Raw genomic sequence first — 23,075 nt, 5'->3', positions numbered from 1 at the left:
ATGGAATGTATATCTATGAACCAGGCTAGTAAGGGTCTAAATTCTTTCTGAATGGACTGTATATCTATGAACCAGGTCAGTAAGGGTCTAAATTCTTTCTGAATGGACTGTATATCTATGAACCAGGCCAGTAAGGTTTTGAATAGACTGTATATCTATGAACCAGGCCAGTAAGGGTCTGAATGGACTGTATATCTATGAACCAGGCCAGTAAGGGTCTGAATGGACTGTATGTCTATGAACCAGGTCAGTAAGGGTCTGAATGGACTGTATATCTATGAACCAGGCCAGTAAGGGTCTGAATGGACTGTATATCTATGAACCAGGCCAGTAAGGGTCTGAATGGACTGTATATCTATGAACCAGGCCAGTAAGGGTCTGAATGGACTGTATCTATGAACCAGGCCAGTAAGGGTCTGAATGAACCAGACTGTATGTATGTCTATGAACCAGGCCAGTAAGGGTCTGAATGGACTGTATGATGAACCAGGTCAGTAAGGGTCTGAATGGACTGTATATCTATGAACCAGGCCAGTAAGGGTCTGAATGGACTGTATGTCTATGAACCAGGTCAGTAAGGGTCTGAATGCTCTCTGAATGGACTGTATATCTATGAACCAGGTCAGTATATCTATGAACCAGGCCAGTAAGGGTCTGAATGGACTGTATATCTATGAACCAGGCCAGTAAGGGTCTGAATGCTTTCTGAATGGACTGTATATCTATGAACCAGGCCAGTAAGGGTCTGAATGGACTGTATATCTATGAACCAGGCCAGTAAGGGTCTGAATGCTTTCTGAATGGACTGTATATCTATGAACCAGGCCAGTAAGGGTCTGAATGGACTGTATATCTATGAACCAGGCCAGTAAGGGTCTGAATACTTTCTGAATGGACTGTATATCTATGAACCAGGCCAGTAAGGGTCTGAATGGACTGTATATCTATGAACCAGGCCAGTAAGGGTCTGAATGGACTGTATGTCTATGAACCAGGTCAGTAAGGGTCTGAATGGACTGTATATCTATGAACCAGGCCAGTAAGGGTCTGAATGGACTGTATGTCTATGAACCAGGTCAGTAAGGGTCTGAATGCTTTCTGAATGGACTTTATATCTATGAACCAGGTCAGTATATCTATGAACCAGGCCAGTAAGGGTCTGAATGGACTGTATATCTATGAACCAGGCCAGTAAGGGTCTGAATACTTTCTGAATGGACTGTATATCTATGAACCAGGCCAGTAAGGGTCTGTATATCTATGAACCATGCCAGTAAGGGTCTGAATTGACTGTATATCTATGAACCAGGCCAGTAAGGGTCTGAATGGACTGTATATCTATGAACCAGGCCAGTAAGGGTCTGAATACTTTCTGAATGGACTGTATATCTATGAACCAGGCCAGTAAGGGTCTGAATGGACTGTATATCTATGAACCATGCCAGTAAGGGTCTGAATTGACTGTATATCTATGAACCAGGCCAGTAAGGGTCTGAATGGACTGTATATCTATGAACCAGGTCAGTAAGGGTCTGAATGGACTGTATATCTATGAACCAGGCCAGTAAGTGTCTGAATGGACTGTATATCTATGAACCAGGTCAGTAAGGGTCTGAATGGACTGTATATCTATGAACCAGGCCAGTAAGGGTCTGAATACTTTCTGAATGGACCGTATATCTATGAACCAGGCCAGTAAGGGTCTGAATGGACTGTATATCTATGAACCAGGCCAGTAAGGGTCTGAATGGACTGTATATCTATGAACCAGGCCAGTAAGGGTCTGAATACTTTCTGAATGGACCGTATATCTATGAACCAGGCCAGTAAGGGTCTGAATGGACTGTATATCTATGAACCAGGCCAGTAAGGGTCTGAATACTTTCTGGATGGACTGTATATCTATGAACCAGGCCAGTAAGGATATATAGTTGATATAAAGCCCACAGTAGGATGGTAGTTGATATACAGCCTAAAGTAGGGTGGTAGATGATATACAGCCTACAGTAGGATGGTAGTTGATATACAGCCTACAGTAGGATGGTAGTAGATATACAGCCTACAGTAGGACGGTAGTTGATATGCAGCCTACAGTAGAATGGTAATAGATATACAGCCTACAGTAGGACAGTAGTTGATACACAGCCTACAGTAGGATGGTAGTAGATATATACAGTAGCCTATTGTAGGATGGTAGTAGATATATACAGTAGCCTACAGTAGGATGGTAGTAGATATATGCAGTAGCATACAGTAGGATGGTAGTAGACATATATAGTAGCCTAGAGTAGGATGATAGTTGATATACAGCCTAGAGTAGGTGGGTAGTAGATATACAGCCTACAGTAGAATGGTAGTTGATATACAGCCTACAGTAGGATGGTAGTTAGTGTACAGCCTACAGTAGGATGATAGTAGGTAGACAGCCTACAGTAGGATGGTAGTAGATATATACAGTAGTCTACAGTAGGATGGTAGTAGATATACAGCCTACAGTAGGATGGTAGTTGATATATACAGTAGCCTACAGTAGGATGTTGGTAGATATACAGCCTACAGTAGGATGGTAGTAGATATACAGCCTACAGTAGGATGGTAGTTGGTGTACAGCCTACAGTAGTATGATAGTAGATATATGCAGTAGCATACAGTAGGATGGTAGTTGATATATACAGTGGCCTACAGTAGGATGTTGGTAGATATACAGCCTACAGTAGGATGGTAGTAGATATACAGCCTACAGTAGGTTGGTAGTAGATATACAGCATACAGTACGGTGGTAGTTGATATACAGCCTACAGTAGAATGGTAGTTGATATACAGCCTACAGTAGCATGGTAGTAGATATACAGCCTACAGTAGGATGGCAGTTGATATATACAGTAGGATGGTAGTAGCTATACAGCCTACAGTAGGATGGTAGTAGATATACAGCCAACAGCAGGATGGTAGTAGATACACAGCCTACAATAGGGTGGTAGTAGATAAAAACAGTAGCCTAGAGTAGGATGATAGTTGATATACAGCCTACAATAGGTGGGTAGTAGATATACAGCCTACAGTAGAATGGAAGTTGATATACAGCCTACAGTAGAATGGTAGTTGGTGTACAGCCAACAGTAGGATGGTAGTTGATATATACAGTAGGAAGGTAGTGGATATACAGCCTACAGTAGGATGGTAGTTGATATATACAGTATTCTACAGTAGGATGGTATTAAATAGACAGCCTACAGTAGGATGGTAGTTGATACACAGCCTACAGTAGCATGGTAGTTAATATACAGCCTACAGTAGGATGGTACTTGATATAAAGCCTACAGTAGGATGGTAGTAGATATACAGGCTACCGTAGGACGGTAGTAGATATATACAGTAGCCTACAGTACGATGGTAGTAAATATATACAGTTGCCTACAGTAGGATGTTGGTAGATATACAGCCTACAGTAGGATGGTAGGAGATATATACAGTAGGATGGTAGTAGATATACAGCCTACAGTAGGATGGTAGTAGACATATAAAGTAGCCTACAATAGGATGGAAGTTGATATACAGCCTACAGTAGGATGTAGTTGATATATACAGTAGCATACAGTAGGATGGTAGTAGATATATACAGTATTCTACAGTAGGAAGGTAGTAGATACAGCCTACAGTAGAATGGTAGTTGATATACAGCCTACAGTAGGATGTAGTTGATATATACAGTAGCATACAGTAGGATGGTAGTAGACATATACAGTAGCCTACAATAGGATGGAAGTTTATATACAGCCTTTAGTAGGATGTAGTTGATATATACAGTAGCATACAGTAGCATGATAGTTGATATACAGCCTACAGTTGGATGGTAGTAGATATATACAGCAGCCTACAGTAGGATGGTAGTAGATATATACAGGAGCCTACAGTAGCATGGTAGTAGATATAAAGTCTACAGTTGGATGGTAGTAGATATATACAGCAGCCTACAGTAGGATGGTAGTACATATACAGCCTACAGTAGGATGGTAGTAGATATATACAGTAGGATGGGAGTAGGAATATACAGTAGCATACAGTAGGATGGTAGTAGACATATACAGTAGCCTACAGGAGGATGTAGTTGATATATACAGTAGCATACAGTAGGATGGTAGTTGATATACAGCCTACAGTCTGTCTCAGGATGGTAAGTTGGTGGTTGAAGATATCCCTCTAGTGTTGTGGGGGCTGTGCTTTGGCAAAGTGGGTGGGGTTATATCCTTCCTGTTTGGCCCTGTCCGGGGGTGTCCTCGGATGGGGCCACAGTGTCTCCTGACCCCTCCTGTCTCAGCCTCCAGTATTTATGCTGCAGTAGTTTATGTGTCGGGGGGCTAGGGTCAGTTTGTTATATCTGGAGTACTTCTCCTGTCCTATTCGGTGTCCTGTGTGAATCTAAGTGTGCGTTCTCTAATTCTCTCCTTCTCTCTTTCTCTCTCTCGGAGGACCTGAGCCCTAGGACCATGCCCCAGGACTACCTGACATGATGACTCCTTGCTGTCCCCAGTCCACCTGGCTGTGCTGCTGCTCCAGTTTCAACTGACCTGAGCCATAGGACCATGCCCCAGGAATACCTGACATGATGACTCCTTGCTGTCCCCAGTCCACCTGACTGTGCTGCTGCTCCAGTTTCAACTATTCTGCCTTATTATAATTCGACCATGCTGGTCATTTATGAACATTTGAACATCTTGACCATGTTTTGTTATAATCTCCACCCGGCACAGCCAGAAGAGGACTGGCCACCCCACATAGCCTGGTTCCTCTCTAGGTTTCTTCCTAGGTTTTGGCCTTTCTAGGGAGTTTTTCCTAGCCACCGTGCTTCTACACCTGCATTGCTTGCTGTTTGGGGTTTTAGGCTGGGTTTCTGTACAGCACTTTGAGATATCAGCTGATGTACGAAGGGCTATATAAATAAATTTGATTTGATTTGATTTGATACAGTAGGATGGTAGTTGATATACAGCCCGCAGTAGGACAGTAGTAGATATACAGTAGCCTACAGTAGGATGGTAGTAGATATATACAGTAGCATACAGTAGAATGATAGTAGATATATACAGTAGCATACAGTAGGATGGTAGTAGACATATACAGTAGCCTACAGTAGGATGATGGTAGATATACAGCTTACAGTAGGACAGTAGTAGATATACAGTAGCCTACAGTAGGATGGTAGTAGATATACCGACTACAGTAGGATGGTAGTAGACATATACAGTAGCCTACAGTAGGATGGTAGTTGATATACAGCCTACAGTAGGATGGTAGTTGACATATACAGTAGCCTACAGTAGGATGGTAGTAGGTATACCGACTACAGTAGGATGGTAGTAGATATATACAGTAGCCTACAGTAGGCTGGTAGTTGATATACAGCCTACAGTAGCGTGGTAGTAGATATACAGCCTACAGTAGGATGGTAGTAGATATATACAGTAGCCTACAGTAGGATGATAGTAGATATACAGCCTACAGTAGGATGGTAGTTGATATACAGCCTACAGTAGGATGGTAGTAGATATACAGCCTACAGTAGGATGGTAGTAGATATATACAGCCTACAGTAGGATGGTAGTATATATACAGCCTACAGTAGGATGTTAGTAGATATATACAGTAGCCTACAGTAGGATGGTATTAGATATACATCCTACAGTAGGATAGTAGTAGATATACAGCCTACAGTAGGATGTTAGTAGATATACAGCCTACAGTAGGATGGTAGTTGATATATACAGTAGGATGGTAGTAGATATACAGCCTACAGTAGGATGGTGGTTCATATATACAGTATTCTACAGTAGGATGGTCGTAAAAATACAGCCTACAGTAGGATGGTAGTTGATACACAGCCTACAGTAGGATGGTAGTTAATATACAGCCTGCAGTAGGATGGTACTTGATATAAAGCCTACAGTAGGATGGTAGTAGATATACAGCCTACCGTAGGACGGTAGTAGATATATACAGTAGCCTACAGTAGGATGGTATTAGATATATACAGTAGTCTACAGTAGGATGGTAGTAGATATATACAGTAGCCTACAGTAGGATGGTAGTAGATATATACAGCCTACAGTAGGATGGTAGTAGTTATATACAGTAGCCTACAGTAGGATGTAGTAGATATACAGCCTACAGTAGGATGGTAGTTAATATATACAGTAGTATGTTAGTAGATACAGCTTACAGTAGGATGGTAGTTCATATACAGCCTACAGTAGGATGGTAGTAGATAGAGCCTACAGTAGGATGGTAGTAGATATATACAGTAGCCTACAGTAGGATGGTAGTAGATATATACAGTATTCTACAGTAGGAAGGTAGTAGAAACAGCCTACAGTAGAATGGTAGTTGATATACAGCCTACAGTAGGATGTAGTTGATATATACAGTAGCATACAGTAGGATGGTAGTAGACATATACAGTAGCCTACATTAGGATGGAAGTTGATATACAGCCTACAGTAGGATGTAGTTGATATATACAGTAGCATACAGTAGGATGGTAGTAGATATATACAGTATTCTACAGTAGGAAGGTAGTAGATACAGCCTACAGTAGAATGGTAGTTGATATACAGCCTACAGTAGGATGTAGTTGATTTATACAGTAGCATACAGTAGGATGGTAGTAGACATATACAGTAGCCTACAATAGGATGGAAGTTTATATACAGCCTACAGTAGGATGTAGTTGATATATACAGTAGCATACAGTAGGATGGTAGTTGATATACAGCCTACAGTAGAATGATAGTTGATATACAGCCTACAGAAGGATGTAGATGATACACAGCCTACAGAAGGATGGTAGTAGATATAAAGCCTACAGTTGGATGGTAGTAGATATATACAGCAGCCTACAGTAGGATGGTAGTACATATACAGCCTACAGTAGGTGGTAGTAGATATATACAGTAGGATGGGAGTAGGAATATACAGTAGCATACAGTAGGATGGTAGTAGACATATACAGTAGCCTACAGGAGGATGTAGTTGATATATACAGTAGCATACAGTAGGATGGTAGTTGATATACAGCCTACAGTAGGATGGTAGTTGATATACAGCCCGCAGTAGGACAGTAGTAGATATACAGTAGCCTACAGTAGGATGGTAGTAGATATATACAGTAGCATACAGTAGGATGATAGTAGATATATACAGTAGCATACAGTAGGATGGTAGTAGACAAATACAGTAGCCTACAGTAGGATGTTGGTAGATATACAGCTTACAGTAGGACAGTAGTACATATACAGTAGCCTACAGTAGGATGGTAGTAGATATACCGACTACAGTAGGATGGTAGTAGACATATACAGTAGCCTACAGTAGGATGGTAGTTGATATACAGCCTACAGTAGGATGGTAGTTGACATATACAGTAGCCTACAGTAGGATGGTAGTAGGTATACCGACTACAGTAGGATGGTAGTAGATATATACAGTAGCCTACAGTAGGACAGTAGTAGATATATATACAGTAGCCTACTGTAGGATGGTATTAGATATATACAGTAGTCTACAGTAGGATGGTAGTAGATATATACAGTAGCCTACAGTAGGATGGTAGTAGATATATACAGCCTACAGTAGGATGGTAGTAGTTATATATATACAGTAGGATGGTAGTAGATATACAGCATACAGTAGGATGGTAGTTAATATATACAGTAGTATGTTAGTAGATACAGCCTACAGTAGGATGGTAGTAGACAGTATAGTAGATATACAGCCTACAGTAGGATGGTAGTAGATATACAGCCTACAGTAGGATGGTAGTAGATATATACAGTAGCCTACAGTAGGATGGTAGTAGATATACAGCCTACAGTAGGATGGTAGTAGATATATACAGTAGCCTACAGTAGGATGGTAGTAGATATATACAGTATTCTACAGTAGGATGGTAGTAGATACCCTACAGTAGAATAGTAGTTGATATACAGCCTACAGTAGGATGTAGTTGATATATACAGTAGCATACAGTAGGATGGTAGTAGACATATACAGTAGCCTACAAAAGGATGGAAGTTGATATACAGCCTACAGCAGGATGGTTAGATAGGATGGTAGTATATCCAGTAGATACAGTAGGATGGTAGGATATAAAGCCTACAGTATATATATACAGCAGCCTACAGTAGGAGGATAGCACAGCCTACAGTAGGATGGTAGTAGATATATACAGTATGGTAGTAGATATATACAGCCCGCAGTAGGACAGTAGTAGATATACAGTAGCCAGCCTACAGTAGGATGGTAGTAGATATACTACAGTAGGATGGTAGGTATACAGCCTACAGTAGGATGGTAGTAGATATACAGCCTACAGTAGGAAGTAGATATATACAGTAGCTAACAGTAGAATGGTAGTACAGCCTACAGTAGGATGATATACAGTACAGTATGATGGTAGTAGATATATACAGTAGCATACAGTAGGATGGTAGTAGACATATACAGTAGCCTACAGTAGGATGGTAGTTCATATACAGCCTACAGTAGGATGGTAGTAGATATACAGCCTACAGTAGGATGGTAGTTGATATACAGCCTACAATAGGATGGTTGTAGATATATACAGTAGCCTACAGTACAGTAGATGGTAGTAGATATATATATACAGTAGTAGCCTACAGTAGGATGTTGGTAGATATACAGCTTACAGTAGGACCATACAGTAGGATGGTAGTAGATACAGTACAGTAGCCTACAGTAGGATGGTAGTAGATATATACAGTAGGATGGTAGTTGACATATACAGTAGCAGTAGGATGGTAGTAGGTATACCAGTACAGTACAGTAGGATGGTAGTATATATACAGTAGCCTACTGTAGGATATAGGATGGTAGTAGATATATACAGTAGCCTACAGTAGGATGGTAGTAGATATATACAGCCTACAGTAGGATGGTAGTAGTTATATACACTAGCAGTAGGATGGTAGTAGATATACAGCATACAGTAGGATGGTAGTTAATATATACAGTAGTATGTTAGTAGATACAGCCTACAGTAGGATGGTAGTTCATATACAGCCTACAGTAGGATGGTAGTAGTATACAGCCTACAGTAGGATGGTAGTATATACAGCCTACAATAGGATGGTTGTAGATATATACAGTAGCCTACAGTAGGATGGTAGTAGATATACAGCCTACAGTAGGATGGTAGTAGATATATACAGTAGCCTACAGTAGGATGGTAGTAGATATATACAGTATTCTACAGTAGGATGGTAGTAGATACAGCCTACAGTAGAATAGTAGTTGATATACAGCCTACAGTAGGATGTAGTTGATATATACAGTAGCATACAGTAGGATGGTAGTAGACATATACAGTAGCCTACAAAGGGATGGAAGTTGATATACAGCCTACAGCAGGATGTAGTTGATATATACAGTAGCATAGAGTAGGATGGTAGTTGATATCCAGCCTACAGAAGGATGGTAGATGATACACAGCCTACAGTAGGATGGTAGTAGATATAAAGCCTACAGTTGGATGGTAGTAGATATATACAGCAGCCTACAGTAGGATGGTAGTAGATATATACAGTAGGATGGTAGTAGATATATACAGCAGCCTACAGTAGGATGGTAGTACATATACAGCCTACAGTAGGATGGTAGTAGATATATACAGTAGGATGAAGTTGATATATACAGTAGCATACAGTAGGATGGTAGTTGATATACAGCCTACAGTAGGATGGTAGTTGATATACAGCCCGCAGTAGGACAGTAGTAGATATACAGTAGCCTACAGTAGGATGGTAGTAGGTATACCGACTACAGTAGGATGGTAGTAGATATATACAGTAGCATACAGTAGGATGTTGGTAGATATACAGCCTACAGTAGGACAGTAGTAGATATACAGTAGCCTACAGTAGGATGGTAGTAGATATATACAGTATTCTACAGTAGGATGGTAGTAGATACAGCCTACAGTAGAATAGTAGTTGATATACAGCCTACAGTAGGATGTAGTTGATATATACAGTAGCATACAGTAGGATGGTAGTAGACATATACAGTAGCCTACAGTAGGATGTTGGTAGATATACAGCTTACAGTAGGACAGTAGTACATATACAGTAGCCTACAGTAGGATGGTAGTAGATATACCGACTACAGTAGGATGGTAGTAGACATATACAGTAGCCTACAGTAGGATGGTAGTTGATATACAGCCTACAGTAGGATGGTAGTTGACATATACAGTAGCCTACAGTAGGATGGTAGTAGGTATACCGACTACAGTAGGATGGTAGTAGATATATACAGTAGCCTACAGTAGGACGGTAGTAGATATATACAGTAGCCTACAGTAGGATGGTATTAGATATATACAGTAGTCTACAGTAGGATGGTAGTAGATATATACAGTAGCCTACAGTAGGATGGTAGTAGATATATACAGCCTACAGTAGGATGGTAGTAGTTATATACACTAGCCTACAGTAGGATGGTAGTAGATATACAGCATACAGTAGGATGGTAGTTAATATATACAGTAGTATGTTAGTAGATACAGCCTACAGTAGGATGGTAGTTCATATACAGCCTACAGTAGGATGGTAGTAGATATACAGCCTACAGTAGGATGGTAGTTGATATACAGCCTACAATAGGATGGTTGTAGATATATACAGTAGCCTACAGTAGGATGGTAGTAGATATATACAGTAGCCTACAGTAGGATGGTAGTAGATATATACAGTATTCTACAGTAGGATGGTAGTAGATACAGCCTACAGTAGAATAGTAGTTGATATACAGCCTACAGTAGGATGTAGTTGATATATACAGTAGCATACAGTAGGATGGTAGTAGACATATACAGTAGCCTACAAAAGGATGGAAGTTGATATACAGCCTACAGCAGGATGTAGTTGATATATACAGTAGCATAGAGTAGGATGGTAGTTGATATCCAGCCTACAGAAGGATGGTAGATGATACACAGCCTACAGTAGGATGGTAGTAGATATATACAGGAGCCTACAGTAGCATGGTAGTAGATATAAAGCCTACAGTTGGATGGTAGTAGATATATACAGCAGCCTACAGTAGGATGGTAGTAGATATATACAGTAGGATGGTAGTAGATATATACAGCAGCCTACAGTAGGATGGTAGTACATATACAGCCTACAGTAGGATGGTAGTAGATATATACAGTAGGATGAAGTTGATATATACAGTAGCATACAGTAGGATGGTAGTTGATATACAGCCTACAGTAGGATGGTAGTTGATATACAGCCCGCAGTAGGACAGCAGTAGATATACAGTAGCCTACAGTAGGATGGTAGTAGGTATACCGACTACAGTAGGATGGTAGTAGATATATACAGTAGCATACAGTAGGATGTTGGTAGATATACAGCCTACAGTAGGACAGTAGTAGATATACAGTAGCCTACAGTAGGATGGTAGTAGATATACCGACTACAGTAGGATGGTAGTAGACATATACAGTAGCCTACAGTAGGATGGTAGTTGATATACAGCCTACAGTAGGATGGTAGTTGATATATACAGTAGCCTACAGTAGGATGGTAGTAGGTATACCGACTACAGCAGGATGGTAGTAGATATACCGACTACAGTAGGATGGTAGTAGATATATACAGTAGCCTACAGTATGATGGTAGTAGATATATACAGCCTACAGTAGGATGGTAGTTGATATACAGCCTACAGTAGGATGGTAGTAGATATACAGCCTACAGTAGGATGGTAGTAGATATACAGCCTACAGTAGGATGGTAGTAGATATATACAGTAGCCTACAGTAGGATGGTAGTAGATATACAGCCCACAGTAGGATGGTAGTAGATATATACACTAGCCTACAGTAGGATGGTAGTAGATATACAGCATACAGTAGGATGGTAGTTAATATATACAGTAGTATGTTAGTAGATACAGCCTACAGTAGGATGGTAGTTCATATACAGCCTACAGTAGGATGGTAGTAGATATACAGCCTACAATAGGATGGTTGTAGATATATACAGTAGCCTACAGTAGGATGGTAGTAGATATACAGCCTACAGTAGGATGGTAGTAGATATATACAGTAGCCTACAGTAGGATGGTAGTAGATATATACAGTATTCTACAGTAGGATGGTATAGATACAGCCTACAGTAGAATAGAGTTGATATACAGTAGTAGATGTATACAGTAGCCTACAGTAGGATGGTAGTAGATATACATATACAGTAGCTACAGTAGGATGGTAGTAGATATATACAGTAGCCTACAGTAGGATGGTAGTAGATATATACAGATATACAGCAGTAGGATGAAGTTGATATATACAGTATCATACAGTACAGTAGGATGGTAGTATATACAGCCCGCAGTAGGACAGTAGTAGATATACAGTAGCCTACAGTAGGATGGTAGTAGGTATACCGACTACAGTAGGATGGTAGTAGATATATACAGTAGCATACAGTAGGATGTTGGTAGATATACAGCCTACAGTAGGATGGTAGTAGATATACAGCCTACAGTAGGATGGTAGTAGATATATACAGTAGCCTACAGTAGAATGGTAGTAGATATACAGCCCACAGTAGGATGGTAGTTGATATACAGCCTACAGTAGGGTGGTATTAGATATACAGCCTACAGTATGATGGTAGTAGATATATACAGTAGCCTACAGTAGGATGGTAGTAGATATACAGCCCACAGTAGGATGGTAGTAGATATATACAATAGCCTACAGTAGGATGGTAGTAGATATACAGTAGCCTACAGTAGGATGGTAGTAGATATATACAGTAGCCTACAGTAGGATGGTAGTTGATATACAGCCCACAGTAGGATGGTAGTTGATATACAGACTACAGTAGGACAGTAGTAAACATGCAGTACCAGTCAAAAGTTTGGAAACACCTCATTCTAGGGTTTTTCTTTATTTGACTATTTTCTACATTGTAGAATACTAGTGAAGACATCAAAACTATGAAATAACACATATGGAATCTTGTAGCAGCGTAAAAAGTGTTAAATAATAGCCACACTTTGCCTTGATGACAGCTTTGCAAACTCTTGGCAAAAGCTGTATTTGTCAATACAAGATTGCTTTTTAATTCTGTCATGGAAATACAGTGCCTTGCGAAAGTATTCGGCCCCCTTGAACTTTGTGACCTTTTGCCACATTTCAGGCTTCAAACATAAAGATATAAAACTGTATTTTTTTGTGAAGAATCAACAACAAGTGGGACACAATCATGAAGTGGAACGACATTTATTGGATATTTCAAACTTTTTTAACAAATCAAAAACTGAAAAATTGGGCGTGCAAAATTATTCAGCCCCCTTAAGTTAATACTTTGTAGCTCCACCTTTTGCTGCGATTACAGCTGTAAGTCGCTTGGGGTATGTCTCTATCAGTTTTGCACATCGAGAGACTGAAATTTTTTCCCATTCCTCCTTGCAAAACAGCTCGAGCTCAGTGAGGTTGGATGGAGAGCATTTGTGAACAGCAGTTTTCAGTTCTTTCCACAGATTCTCGATTGGATTTAGGTCTGGACTTTGACTTGGCCATTCTAACACCTGGATATGTTTATTTTTGAACCATTCCATTGTAGATTTTGCTTTATGTTTTGGATCATTGTCTTGTTGGAAGACAAATCTCCGTCCCAGTCTCAGGTCTTTTGCAGACTCCATCAGGTTTTCTTCCAGAATGGTCCTGTATTTGGCTCCATCCATCTTCCCATCAATTTTAACCATCTTCCCTGTCCCTGCTGAAGAAAAGCAGGCCCAAACCATGATGCTGCCACCACCATGTTTGACAGTGGGGATGGTGTGTTCAGCTGTGTTGCTTTTACGCCAAACATAACGTTTTGCATTGTCGCCAAAAAGTTCAATTTTGGTTTCATCTGACCAGAGCACCTTCTTCCACATGTTTGGTGTGTCTCCCAGGTGGCTTGTGGCAAACTTTAAACGACACTTTTTAATGGATATCTTTAAGAAATGGCTTTCTTCTTGCCACTCTTCCATAAAGGCCAGATTTGTGCAATATACGACTGATTGTTGTCCTATGGACAGAGTCTCCCACCTCAGCTGTAGATCTCTGCATTTCATCCAGAGTGATCATGGGCCTCTTGGCTGCATCTCTGATCAGTCTTCTCCTTGTATGAGCTGAAAGTTTAGAGGGACGGCCAGGCCTTGGTAGATTTGCAGTGGTCTGATTCTCCTTCCATTTCAATATTATCGCTTGCACAGTGCTCCTTGGGATGTTTAAAGCTTGGGAAATATTTTTGTATCCAAATCCGGCTTTAAACTTCTTCACAACAGTATCTCGGACCTGCCTGGTGTGTTCCTTGTTCTTCATGATGCTCTCTGCGCTTTTAACGGACATCTGAGACTATCACAGTGCAGGTGCATTTATACGGAGACTTGATTACACACAGGTGGATTGTATTTATCATCATTAGTCATTTAGGTCAACATTGGATCATTCAGAGATCCTCACTGAACTTCTGGAGAGAGTTTGCTGCACTGAAAGTAAAGGGGCTGAATAATTTTGCACGCCCAATTTTTCAGTTTTTGATTTGTTAAAAAAGTTTGAAATATCCAATAAATGTCGTTCCACTTCATGATTGTGTCCCACTTGTTGTTGATTCTTCACAAAAAAATACAGTTTTATATCTTTATGTTTGAAGCCTGAAATGTGGCAAAAGGGGGCTGAATACTTTCGCAAGGCACTGTATTTCCTATTACCAAGCAATTTACAGTTTCTACGTCTTTAGTTTTCCATGTGGTCCAATTTATCGGTGAACTTTTAAAACACTTAGCAACTTCTGATGCACACATTTTCATGAAGCAAGACAATTCCCTCCAAGCAATTTGACAGCTGTTATAATCTATAATAAATAATATCTGTCTTTGCCAGTATAATCTTATTTCATCATATTGTTTCTGAGAGTTGTTTCTCTCTTACCGTGCCAGCCCATGGAGTAGGGGAAGGAGATCTGAAACAGGTTATCATATTTAGTCAAGAGTCTCTTCATAATGGAGGCCAGTCCTGGAATAGAAAGAGTTAGAAAGAGAGAGTTCAGACTAATATATCTGTAGCTATCTAGAACACATTCATATACATAGTAGCACTTACTACACTTCCTGTAGCTATCTAGAACACATTCATATACATAGTAGCACTTACTACACTTCCTGTAGCTATCTAGAACACATTCACATACATAGTAGAACTTACTACACTTCCTGTAGCTATCTAGAACACATTCATATACATAGTAGCACTTACTACACTTCCTGTAGCTATCTAGAACACATTCATATACATAGTAGCACTTACTACACTTCCTGTAGCTATCTAGAACACATTCATATACATAGTAGCACTTACAACACTTCCTGGTGCCAGATCTCTCGCTCTTAGATGGTGGCACGCACGCACACATGAGCACACGCACGCACACACACATACAGCATCGGAGTCTGCTGGGGGAGGACATCTCGTATTAATGGTTGGATTGTTTGATACCATTCCATTCACACCAATTCAGTCATTATTATGAGCCCTCCTCTCCTCAGCAGCCTCCACTGGCACACATATACACACACAAACACTCCAAACAAACCACACTCCAGGCAGCATAGTTTATTATTTCCCAGAATTAACCTTCTGCTGATATTTGGATCAAATAAAATCTGTCCTTCAAGGGCACCATACTGCTGGGAAAACAAACTAACCCACCAAGATAATTTTATGACAACACAACAGCTGCCTGTCATTTAAAAACAATGACAATAAAACAGGACCGAGGAATCTGTGTGAAAACACCTAATTTCCTTCCAGCAACAGATTATAGAATCAGTCACATTCATGCTCCAAAAATCCCCAATCTGTCCATGACAATACAATTACTGACGCAAAGATTACTTAAATTGTGTTTCTCGCTTTACAATACAGATAAGGGGGATTATATTATTACGAACTACAAAGGGAAACCCAAACGTGAGCTGCCCAGTGACACGAGCATACCAGAAAGCTAAATGCCTTTTATGCTCACTTCGAGTCAAGCAACACTGAAGCATGCACGTGAGCACCAGCTGTTCTGGACGACTGTGTGATAACACTCTCCGTAGCCAATGTGAGTAAGACCTTTAAACAGGTCAACATTCACAAAGCCACGGGGCCAGATGGATTACCAGGACGTGTACTCAAAGCAACTGTCCAGTGACTTCACTGACATTTTCAACCTGTCCCTGACCGAGTCTGTAATATAAACATGTTTCAAGGAGACCACCATAGTCCCTGTGCCCAAGAACACTAAGGTAACCTGCCTAAATGACTACCGACCTGTAGCACTCACGTCTGTAGGCATGAAGTGCTTTGAAAGGCTGGGCATGGCTCACATCAACACCATTATCCCAGAAATCCTACACCAACTCCAATTTCCATACTGCCCCAACAGATCCACAGATGATGCAATCTCTATTGCACTCCACACTGCCCTTTCGCACCTGGACAAAAGGAACACCTACATGAGAATGCTATTCATTGACTACAGCTCATCATTCAACGCCATAGTGCCCTCAAAGCTCATCACGAAGCTAAGGACCCTGGGACTAAACACCTCCCTCTGCAACTGGATCCTGGACTTCCTGACAAGCCGACCCCAGGTGGTAAGGGTAGATAACAACACATCTGCCACGCTGATCCTCAATACAGGGGGCCCTCAGGGGTGCGTGCTCAGTCCCCTCCTGTATTCCTTGTTGACCCACAACCGCATGGCCAAGCACGACTCCAACACCATCATTAAGATTCCCGACGACACAACAGTGGTAGGCCTGATCCCCGACAACGATGAGACAGCCTATAGGGAGGAGGTCAGAGACCTGACAGTGTGGTGCCAGGATAACAACCTCTCCCTCTACTTGATCAAGACAAAGGAGATGATTGTGGACTACAGATAAAGGAGGCCTGAGCACGCCCCCATTCTCATCGACGGGGCTGTAGTGAATCAGGTTGAGAGCTTCAACGTGAAGAAGGCACGACAAAACCTTATCCCCCGCAGGAGACAAACGATTTGGCATGGGTCCCCAGTGTCATGACGTGGCCCTTTTGGGTGTATATCATGGCTCCACCCCTCTCTCATTCTCTCTCCCACATCAGGTTTTACAACGGTCTTAAATACCTGGTAGAAACTGCCGTATTGAGGGAGATGGATAACAAAGAGCTTCTCTTGCTAAAACTCCTAATCTCCAAAATAGGAGAATTAAACAATATTTCTATTTTTGAGAATGTGGGAATATTCCAACTGCAGTAAAGGACTACAACAAGAGCATGGGAGGTGTGGACCTATAAGATGCGCTGATAGGCTATTACAATGTTCTCCATACAGTGTAAATATGTATATATTTACCATTGTTACAGTGTTACATGTACACTACCATTCAAACGTTTGGGGTCACTTAGAAATGTACTTGTAATTGAAAGAAAAGCACATATTTTGTCCATTAAAATAACATCAAATTGATCAGAAATACAGTGTAGACATTGATAATGTTGTAAATTACTGTTGTAGCTGGAAACGTCAGATTTTATTATGGAATATCTACATAGGCGTACAAAGGCCCATTATCAGAAACCATCACTCCTGTGTTCCAATGACACATTGTGTTAGCTAATCCAAGTTTATCATTTTAAAAGGCTAAGTGATCATTTGAAACCCATTTTGCAATTAAGTTAACTGTTTAAAGCAGCAATACAACTGGCATTTAGACTAGTGGAGTATCTGGAGCATCAGCATTTGTGGCTTCGATTACAGGCTCAAAATGGCCAGAAACAAATAATTTGCTTCTGAAACTCATCAGTCTATTCTTGTTCTGAGAAATGAAGGCTATTCCATGCGAGAAATTGACAAGAAACTGAAGATCTCATACAACACTGTGAACTACTCCCTTCACAGAACAGCACAAACTGGCGCTAACCAGAATAGAAAGAGGAGTGGGAGGCCTTGGTGCACAACTGAGCAAGAGGACAAGTACATAGTGTCTAGTTCGAGAAACTGGCAGCTTCATTAAATAGTACCCGCAAAACACCAGTCTCAACATCAACAGTGCAGATGCGATTCTGGTATGCTGGCCTTCTAGGCAGAGTTTTGACAATCTTAATATTTTCTTTTTATTGGCCAGTCTGAGATATGGCTTTTTATTTGCAACTCTGCCAAGAAGGCCGCCCTATTGTGCTCCCATCATGGCCAGATGTGATGCAGCCTGGATTCGAACCAGGTACTGCAGTGATGCCTCTTGCACTGAGATGCAGTGCCTTAGACCACTGCGCCACTCAGAAGTGAATATATATTGACCATTGTTACAGTGTTAATATTGTCATGACGTTGGCCTGTGGGTAAGGTTTATGACCTCCCCATAAATACCTTTCTCCCTTCCCTCTCTCTCTCTCTCTTGACTCCACTGAAGGACTCCTGAATAGCCTTTGTTAAACATAGAGAGTCTGGGAACATCAAAATGTGGGGGGAAAGGAACCATATTTCGGTAATCCAACCAGTGGAAAATATGTGTTGGTACTTAATGAATATGATGTCAGTTCGGTTGTCATCTGAGACATTATGACTGATGACAGGATGTATCTGGGAAAGTCTACACATTCTAGTTCAGATTCATATGGAATTGTTGTGCAATTTAAATGTTTAAATATGAAACTATTTGGGAAAAGATTAAATATTTTAGCTTCCAAATGAGAGATTGGGTTTTCATAAGGTTAGAGCTCTGCTCAATCAGTGGCCCGCCCCTGTGAAGAGACATGGGCTATAAACTATGAAACACACCCTTCTCTCCCTCCACTATATAAGCCCTTGATGAAAATGTAGCCTCCTGTTCCGGGTACATTAGGATGACGATCCGATGTCAGAAGGATTCAGTTAATAACTACAGAACAAAGCCAACCTCAGCGTGAGCTTTGGTTGCGAATGGTATGAACTTTGAACTCTTATTCACTACGGAAATGATACCTCCTAGCCGTTGAGTTAACAGTGGCCGCTGTAAACGTGGGCTAGGAAAGGATGGACGACGTATCTAGTCTAACACACAACGACGATACTACAATGTATCCAATTTACCACCAGAGAAATTCTTCCGAGGACAGGAAGATCTCTGTTGGCCAACACGGCCAGCATCGTTGACCAACCTACCGAAGCGCAGCCCAGAGTAAATATTTATTACATTTTCCTTTTCCAAATGGGCGGTAATTTAGAACGCATAAGATACTGTATTTACGATAGCACAGCTTCTTCCTTTGTTACTCAGTCTCCCCACTCTTTCACTCAAACCCAGCCCCTTTTCCTTTGTGTTACAAGCTGTCATATCTGTTCCGCCCGCTAGGGACGTTTTCCTTTATGACGTAATTTGTAATCAAGTTATGATTAATTATGTGTATGTGTAATTCTGTGTGATTGGTTAGGTATTTAGTAAATAAATAATTAAACCCAATTTTGTATTGCTGATTCAACTTGTTAGCCAGGGTTCGTGAAGATAACCAAGAATTTACAACTTTCAGATGAGACTGAATTAAGGTGACGATTAATATTGACTGCTATTGATGTAAAATATTACTAGGTCTTTAAGAGTTTATTCGGAAGATAACAGCTCTATAAATATTATTTCGTTGTGCCCTGACTTTCTAGTTAATTACGTTTACATGATTAGCTCAATCAGGTAATATTAATTACAGAGAAATTATTTTATAGAATAGCATGTCATTTCACTTAATCCGGCATAGCTAAAGACAAGACAATATGCATATATTGACCATTGTTACAGTGTTAATATGTATATATTGACCATTGTTACAGTGTTAATATGTATATATTTACCATTGTTACAGTGTTAATATGTATATATTGACCAATGTTAATATGTATAGATTTTATTTATATGATTTATTATGACATGTATTGTTTCACTTTGTCCTACATTGTTGGCGCTCAGAGCTCAGAGCTGTACCCTGTAATTACACCTGCAACCCTGTGCATGTGATTATTAAACTTCTCATCTTATAAAAACATTGTCCCGGTTACCCATATTAATCCCTACTACACAGCTACGACATGTTGTTTCAGAGGAGGAGGTTTCATCAGGGATGGTAGTAGTGGTTTGTGTTAAGAGTGTGGGGGTTAAAGGTCAGGGTGACATAGTGAACTGTAAAAGAGTTGAGTTGTGAGGGTCAAGGGTTAAGGGTTTAATACAGTAGGTTACAGTGATGTCAGGGGTTAAAGGTCAGGGGTTAGAGTGAGATCAGAGGTCGTACCCTCTCTCTCCTGGGGGGTGAGGTTAGTCAGTCTCTGGACATGTCTCCGTGGTAACAGCAACGTCTGGAACGGCCAGGTGGCCCAGTATGGAACCACAGCCAGCCAATCAGCATTCTGCACCACTACACGCTCCTAGAGAGAGAGAGACATAAGAAGGAGGGGGAGATTGAGGAATAAAGATAGAAAAAGAGGGAGAGAGGGTGAGGAATAGAGAGAGACAGAGAGAGGGACAGAGATAGAAGGAGAGAGAGAATGAAAGAGAAAAGGAGAGAGAGACAGAGAAAGAGAGAGATGTCTTTATTGTTTTGAAACTTCTGTATGTGTAATGTTTACTGTTAATTTTTATTGTTTATTTCACTTTTGTATATTATCTACCTCACTTGCTTTGGCAATGTTAACACATGTTTCCCCATGCCAATAAAGCCCCTTGAATTGATTTGAATTGAGAGAGAGAGAGAGAGAGAGAGAGAGAGAGAGAGAGAGAGAGAGAGAGAGAGAGAGAGAGAGAGAGAGGGAGAGACATAGACAGAGACAGAGACAGAGACAGAGACAGAGAGAGAGAGAGGGAGAGACATAGACAGAGACAGAGACAGAGACAGAGAGAGAGAGAGAGAGAGAGAGAGAGAGAGAGAGAGAGAGAAAGAGAGAGAGAGAGTGAGAGAGGGACAGAGAGAGAGACAGAGAGACAGAGAGCGAGAGAGAGAGACAGAGACAGAGACAGAGAGGGAGAGGGAGAGGGAGAGGGAGAGGGAGAGAGAGAGAGAGAGAGAGAGAGAGTGAGAGAGAGACAGGGACAGAGAGAGAGACAGAGAGAGAGAGAGAGAGAGAGAGAGAGAGAGACAGAGACAGAGACAGAGACAGAGACAGAGAGAGAGAGAGAGAGAGAGAGAGAGAGAGAGAGTGAGAGTGAGAGAGAGACAGGGACAGAGAGAGAGACAGAGAGAGAGAGAGAGAGAGACACAGTCAATCAGTATTCCATCACTTCTGTGGCTAATAGAACAAGCAGGAACAGTCCAGAGGAGATAGAAACATAGACCCCTCTGCAAAATAACAATCTGTACTGTTGCTACTTCAGCACGTCTACCGGGTGAGTGACTTTCAGAACAGTGTTACAGTGACGAAAAAAAGAAAACATTCATATTAACATATCTTCCTGAGGTCCACAATGTTTCCTCCGATCAAACAAGCAGCTAATACCTGCGAGTAAAGACAACAGTCAAAGTAGTATGATAGGTACAGTGAACGGACAGGACCAACACGACACACAGGAAAAACACATAGGACATACAGAACAGACAGAGAGGAGAGGGGGAAGAGGTTTAACCTCAGCTCTGATGAGAGTTAGGAGAAGGAGAGGGGGAAGAGGTTTGACATCAGCTCTGATGAGAGTTAGGAGAAGGAGAAGAGGAAGAGGTTTGACATCAGCTCTGATGAGAGTTAGGATGAGGAGAGGAGAAAGAGGTTTGACCTCAGCTCTGATGAGAGTTAGGAGAAGGAGAGGAGGAAGAGGTTTGACATCAGCACTGATGAGAGTTAGGAGAAGGAGAGGAGAGGGGGAAGAGATTTGACCTCAGCTCTGATGAGAGTTAGGAGGAGGAAAGGAGAAAGAGGTTTGACCTCAGCTCTGATGAGAGTTAGGAGAAAGAGAGGAGAGGGGGAAGAGGTTTGACATCAGCTCTGATGAGAGTTAGGAGAGGAGAGGGGGAAGAGGTTTGACCTCAGCTCTGATGAGAGTTAGGAGAAGGAGAGGAGAGGAGAAAGAGGTTTGACATCAGCTCTGATGAGAGGAAGGTGGTGGACCATTATAACACTGCACACCCATTATAAGACAGTACCACCATTATACCACTGTAATACTGTACCACCATTATACCACTGTAACACTGTACCACCATTCTACCACTGTAATACTGTACCACCATTATACCACTATAATACTGTACCACCATTATACCACTGTAATACTGTACCACCATTATACCACTGTAATACTGTACCACCATTATACCACTGTAATACTGTACCACCATTATACCACTGTAATGCTGTACCACCATTATACCACTGTAATACTGTACCACCATCATACCACTGTAATACTGTACCACCATTATACCACTGTAATACTGTACCACCATAATACTGTACCACCATTATACCACTGTAATACTGTACCACCATTATACCACTAATACTGTACCACCATTATACCACTATAATACTGTACCACCATCATACCACTGTAATACTGTACCACCATTATACCACTGTAATACTGTACCACCATTATACTACTAATACTGTACCACCATTATACCACTGTAATACTGTACCACCATTATACCACTATAATACTGTACCGCCATTATACCACTGTAATACTGTACCACCATTATACCACTATAATACTGTACCACCATTATAACACTAATACTGTACAACCATTATAACACTAATAATGTACAACTAATACTATTAGTATTAGTATTACCACAGCTCAGCCTACATTACTATTAGTAGTAGTACTACCACAGCTCAGTCTACATTACTATTAGTATTAGTATTACCACAGCACAGCCTGCATTACTATTAGTATTATTAATACCACAGCTCAGAGTACATTACTATTAGTACTACCACAGTTCAGCCTACATTACTATTAGTATTAGTACTACCACAGCTCAGCCTACATTACTATTAGTATTTTTA

At 40.8% G+C, this 23,075-nt stretch overlaps 1 protein-coding gene across 1 annotated transcript in view; it reads right to left on the bottom strand.

Moving 5' to 3' along the window:
- The window catches only part of LOC139396962 (galactose-1-phosphate uridylyltransferase-like), a 43,923-nt gene extending 23,135 nt beyond the window's left edge, over positions 1 to 20,788 (bottom strand). The window contains exons 1-3 of the mRNA XM_071143896.1: positions 20,742 to 20,788; positions 20,366 to 20,498; positions 15,014 to 15,097 (exon numbers count right to left, since the gene is read on the bottom strand). Of these exons, the coding sequence (XP_070999997.1) occupies positions 15,014 to 15,083 (70 nt within the window). The 5' untranslated portion in view covers positions 15,084 to 15,097; positions 20,366 to 20,498; positions 20,742 to 20,788. The remainder of the gene's footprint in view (positions 1 to 15,013; positions 15,098 to 20,365; positions 20,499 to 20,741) is intronic.
- Positions 20,789 to 23,075: the final 2,287 nt, after the last annotated feature.

Source organism: Oncorhynchus clarkii, unplaced genomic scaffold (assembly GCF_045791955.1).
Source record: "Oncorhynchus clarkii lewisi isolate Uvic-CL-2024 unplaced genomic scaffold, UVic_Ocla_1.0 unplaced_contig_12946_pilon_pilon, whole genome shotgun sequence".
NCBI classification, from domain to species: Eukaryota; Metazoa; Chordata; class Actinopteri; order Salmoniformes; family Salmonidae; genus Oncorhynchus; species Oncorhynchus clarkii.
This window is presented reverse-complemented; position numbering and strand designations above follow the sequence as displayed.